General features: G+C 40.8%; 1 protein-coding gene across 1 annotated transcript in view; it reads right to left on the reverse strand.

Moving 5' to 3' along the window:
* Positions 1–3,424: 3,424 nt before the first annotated feature.
* The window catches only part of LOC104820418 (probable indole-3-pyruvate monooxygenase YUCCA10), a 2,534-nt gene continuing 210 nt past the window's right edge, over positions 3,425–5,748 (reverse strand). The window contains exons 2-5 of the mRNA XM_010550858.1: positions 5,172–5,747; positions 4,655–4,888; positions 4,457–4,579; positions 3,425–3,726 (exon numbers count right to left, since the gene is read on the reverse strand). Of these exons, the coding sequence (XP_010549160.1) occupies positions 3,559–3,726; positions 4,457–4,579; positions 4,655–4,888; positions 5,172–5,747 (1,101 nt within the window). The 3' untranslated portion in view covers positions 3,425–3,558. The remainder of the gene's footprint in view (positions 3,727–4,456; positions 4,580–4,654; positions 4,889–5,171; position 5,748) is intronic.

Consider the following 5,748-nt stretch of genomic DNA (forward strand, 5'->3'; position numbering starts at 1 on the left):
ATGTCATCATATTTGAAACTAATTAACCAAGTTTTGTTTCAGGATACTAAGACGAATAAAATCTTTGGTCGGGGGAAAAGGAGGGGCAACCTATTTTATCTTGAAGATTTTCATTCTTGCTTTCATTCTTGTCTTGTTTCTATTTCGTCTGATGTGTGGCATGCGAGGCTCGGTCACCCACATCGCAATGTTCTTCGATTACTTGTTCCTGAAGTTACAAATAATGCTTCTCTTTGTGATGCATGTACGCTTGGAAAACATTGTCGTGCTGTGTTTCCAACTTCTACGACTATTTATGCGAATCCTTTTGAGTTAGTTCATTCAGATATTTGGACCGCACCGTGCTTTACTATTGATTACATTTATTGACGAAAAGACGAAACATACATGGTTAACACTATTAAAACGGAAAAGTGATGCTTTCGATGCTTTCAAACATTTTTGCTCTTATGTTGCTAATCAGTTTGGAACCAAGATTAAGTGTTTTCGTACAGATAATGACAGAGAATACACGGGCAACAACTTCCGATCCTTTCTTCTTGAACAAGGAATTGTTCACCAACGTTTGTGTCCGAACACTCCTCAACAAAATGGCGTTGCAGAACGGAAGAATCGCCATCTCATGGAGGTTGCTCGAACATTGCTTTTCCACCGTCGAGTTTTGAAACTCTATTGGAGTTATGCGGTTCAAACCGCTTGCTATCTTATAAACAGATTACCGACACAAGTGCTTGATGATCACTCACCATTCGATCTCCTATTTCATCGTAAGGATTCCATTGAGCACCTTCGTACCTTTGGTTGTGTATGTTTTGTTTATCTTGGTTTTGTTTATCTTGATGCAGGTCTCGGGACAAACTCGATCCTCGAAGTGTACGGTGTATCTTTCTTGGATACCCTTCAAACCAAAAGGGTTATATTTGTTATCACCCACCGACTCAACGCTCATACACTTCCCGTGAGGTTCACTTTGTGGAGGACATCGGCTACTTTGATGATACAGATTGGAAGGAATTGGAAATACTTGCCCAGCAAGGAATCGATTATGATGTTTCTCTCAGCCGCCTCCTCACGTCTCTTCGGCATCTAAACTCTTCATCGGATCTACCATCGTCACCGGCTTCGACCGAAACTTTGATTTCTGTCGAGCCGCAGGTTATTTCTGCTACTTCACCACCTTTGTCTTCTTCTTCCCCACTTATTCGTACGGATATTTCAGGTTCTGGTCTTCTTCCACCCTCTGATGCTATTCCATGCAACGTTGACCAAGTCCAAGAAGATGTACCCATGCATGCATCAGACACTATAGTTGATGCACATGTGTTAGATTCCACTAACGTTTTACAACTTCAAGGGGAATGTCCGTCGATCGACACCACCACGTGTGACCCACCTAACATCCCCACAACCCAAGCTCCTCTCATTCGACGAGGGACTCGATCCCGTCGTCCACCCTCGTACCTCGATTCGTATGCTCATTTTTCTTTATCCCATTTTCCTGTTGATTCACAATGCTTTCTAAGTACTATCTTGTAGGAAATAGAACCAAACTCGTATGAAGAGGTCAAGGATAATGTCGTGTGGAAAAAGGCAATGGATGAAGAACTCGAGGCTTTGGAACGAAACGGAACGTGGAAAATCACATCTTCGCCGATGAATAAGCATGTAGTTGGATGCAAATGGGTCTACAAAATCAAATACCGCAGCGACGGCGCCATCGAGAGATATAAAGCACGCTTAGTGGCAAAGGGGTTCACTCAAACATATGGCGAAGATTACACCGACACCTTCGCCCCCGTAGCTAAGTTGTCCACTGTTCGTGTCCTTTTATCTTTGGCTATTAACTTGGATTGGCCCTTATCGCAGATGGACGTCAAGAATGCCTTTCTTCAAGGCGACCTCGAAGAGGAAATTTTCATGACGCCTCCGCCGGGTCTAAACCGTCCATTGCTTCCGGGTCAAGTTTGTAAGTTGAAGAAAGCCATTTACGGGTTGAAACAATCCCCAAGAGCTTGGTATCACAAGTTATCTTCGGCATTGATCACTCGGGGTTTTGTTCGTAGCGACTCGGACCACTCTCTCTTCACTCTACAAAGTCCGGCCGGTATTGTTGTTTTATTGGACTATGTCGACGATATCATTCTTTCTGGAAATAATACAACAGGCATTCAGGAGACAAAATCATACCTTCAAAGTGTCTTTGATATCAAGGATCTCGGTTCTCTCAAATATTTCCTGGGGATCGAAATATCTACTAACGCGTTGTTCCTTTTGCAAAGGAAATATCTTCTTGAACTTTTACAGGACACGAGCAAGGCAGGTTCCAAGCCAGTTCGGACTCCAATTGAAGAAAACTTCAAGGATCAACGCGAGGGGGAATCATTGGATGATCCGACACAATAGCGTCGACTCGTAGGTAAGCTTATATATCTCACCATCACTCGACCTGATATAAGTTTTGTTGTGCATCAGGTTAGCTAGTGGATGCATGCGCCATCGTCAGCTCACTGGAACATGGTCGATCGGATACTCAAATATCTGAAAGGAACACCAAACAAAGGCATTTGGATGGCAAACAACAATCATACTGAGCTTATAGCTTATTGCGACGCAGATTGGGCGGGTGACAGGACAGACCGAAGATCAACTAGTGGATATTGCACATTTATTGGAGGAAACTTAGTCACATGGAAGAGTAAGAAGCAGACAGTGGTAGCACGGTCAAGCGCGGAAGCCGAATACCGAGCCATGGCCAACACAACAGGCGAGGTGTTATGGTTGCGTCAATTATTACGAGACCTTGGAATTGATGTTAAGCAGCCTACGCCTATGCATTGTGACAATCAAGCGGCAATACACATTGCAGCCAACTCCGTATTCCATGAACGAACAAAGCACATCGAGGTCGATTGCCACTTCATCCGAGAGAAGATCACTCAAGGACTCGTAATGACAAAGTTTACTCGAAGTCAAGATCAACTCGCCGATATTCTTACCAAGTCAACGAGTTCGTTTGTGCTCAATCACATTCTCTCCAAGATTGGCCTAATTGATTTTCCCCGACCAATCTTGAGGGGGAATGTTGAAGATAATACGGGAGGAGCTGAAACTCAGCCTTGACTATCGAAGAACAAGGCAACACCGACATTTTCTCAATCTCATTTTCTTTCTTGTCACACAAGATATTAAGTTTCCTTGTATATTTTGTCATTAACGTACATTAATTTTCTTTAAAACTTGCATATATGTATATATGTACAACGCATCATGGTGTAATATTATCAAGAAAAGAATTCTTCTGTTTATTTTTTTCATCTTCTTCTTCAACCCTAAACTCATCTTCGTCGGCACTGTTAGCCGAGAATCCCGAAACTATACACAAAACTCTGATTTTGTTCAATTCAGACACACACAAAAAATAGAATAAACATTACAAAATCTTTAAAAGGAAAAACAGAGATTTAAGGTCACAAAAGCTTTTATTGTCACGCATTACAAAAACAAAAACAAAAACACATAATTTTTTTTTTAATTGTAACAACAACAAAGCATTGGACGTTAAGACAGGAGAGAGTGGATGTGGTCGGCGATGGCTACGGCGTCTCTTGAAACTCCGTTGATTCCCTGCCTCGAAAATCCGGCGCAGTATATATTCTTCTCTCCTTTCCAATGCTTCGGTATCGGATTCTTCGGAAACCCCGTCTCGTTCATCACGTATTCATAGTTCTGCATGCACGTATATATATCGCCTTTTATTTTATAGAATATGTAAATTCTCTACATTTTTTTAAAAAAAAAATCGAGTTATACATCTCTAGATACTATACGGTAAATGTTAAATACATGCATCAAGCTTAAAAGTAAATATTATCATATACTTTACTTTGTCATGCTTGAATATATATTGATTTTGTAACCATTTTCGGAAAACCCATATGATGCATTGTGTGTATATATATGTAGTTATTCACGTATCCATTTTTTTTCAGAGACTATGTCGGTAATGTCGTTAATTCTCTATATTATCTAACAGTTTCAGCCAACATTTTTAAATACGATACAGTATACTTTGTTATTTATATATATATATAGATATTATAAAATGTATTAGTGCAACCCTATTCTATTTAGGGTTAGAGGTTGTTACTTAGTTAATTTGTATGTGTGTGTATATACATATATATATGGTTGTAAAATTCTAGTTACAACTCTTAATTATAGTTGGTTAATTTTTTTTCAACTAGAGGGAATTCGGATCAAATATTACTGATACAAATTAATGGTTTTAGGAAAATTCCATAAAAAAATTAATTTAAGAACATATATTAGATGTTAAATTTTTTTGTCTGACTATTCCTCAAATTTAACTATTTCCAGCGTTATAAAAAAATCGGATTTCGATTATACATACATACATACATATATATATATATATATATATATTGTTTGTGCTAACCTTTAGCCATTTGCAAACTAAGCTGTTGTAGCCAGTCGCCAAGACAATGGCATCAAAATCTTTCTCTACTCCGTTTTCAAACTTTATACTCTTCCCGTTGATGCTCACCATCCCTTCAACAACCTATCAATACAACAAAAAGCATGCATGAGATCATACATCACATAACATACATACATGCATACAATATATACATACATGGATATTTCCGGAGCGGATCATGGCGACGGTGCCGACGTCGATGACGGGGGCTTTTCCGAAGTAGAGTTTGGCGTAGAAAGGGCCTTCCTTTGGAGTTTTAAGGCCGTACTTGGAGAGATCTCCGTACGTAAACCTCGCCATGGCTGTCACAAAAGTGTCCACCACCTTCACCGGCACGTACTTCGCCATCGTCATCCCCATATACACCATCTCCTTCGTCAGCACGTGCCTCTTCCCCCCGCCCCATCCCAAGAAAAAAGAAAAAACCATAAGAATAATAATGTACGTATATATAACTATATATATATATATACACGGTAAATGTTCACTGTACGAACAAGTTTGCATGCAATCAATACGACCGGAAACGAAACGTTTCCTGCCTTCATGCATGAAACATGCAAAACCACGACATGATCATATGTATGATTATAATAATGTACCATATATATACACATGCAGACACATACATATATAAAATCGGATAGAAATTCGAAGAAAATTTAACACTTACGGGACTTCGAGCACAGATGGTGGTTCGAGCGCCGAAGTTGCAGAGATCAAAGCTAATTTCCATACCTGAATTCCCAGATCCAACGACAAGAACGTCTTTGTCTTTGAAGTCCGAACCTGACTTGTATTGACTCGAATGCAAGATCTGTCCTGCAAATGCACCAATACCCTTCACATCAGGAACAACCCCTTCACCGTTTTCTCCCGTCGCCACGACCACAAACCTCGAGAAATAGACCTCGGTCTCGCCCGAAACCGAGTTCTTTGCCTCGACCCTCCATTTATCATTGGAAGCGTCGTACAAAGCCTTCTCGACCGTGCGGAAATACCTCGGTTTGATGTCGAATCTCTCGACGTATTTGTCGAGGTAATCGAGGAAATGGTCTTTGGGCATGAAGGGCGGTGCGTCAGGGTGATGTGGCATCAAGGGCAGCTCGCAGAAATCTTTGTGCAAGTGAAGCTTGAGACGATCGTAGGCCCTTCTCTTCCATAGCGAGGCGTAGATGTCCTCTTTCTCCAGTACCACATGCGGGATTGAATACCGGTTTAGACAAGCCGACGTGGCTAAACCGGCCGGG

The sequence above is a fragment of the Tarenaya hassleriana genome, unplaced genomic scaffold (assembly GCF_000463585.1).
Source record: "Tarenaya hassleriana unplaced genomic scaffold, ASM46358v1 Cleome30, whole genome shotgun sequence".
NCBI classification, from domain to species: Eukaryota; Viridiplantae; Streptophyta; class Magnoliopsida; order Brassicales; family Cleomaceae; genus Tarenaya; species Tarenaya hassleriana.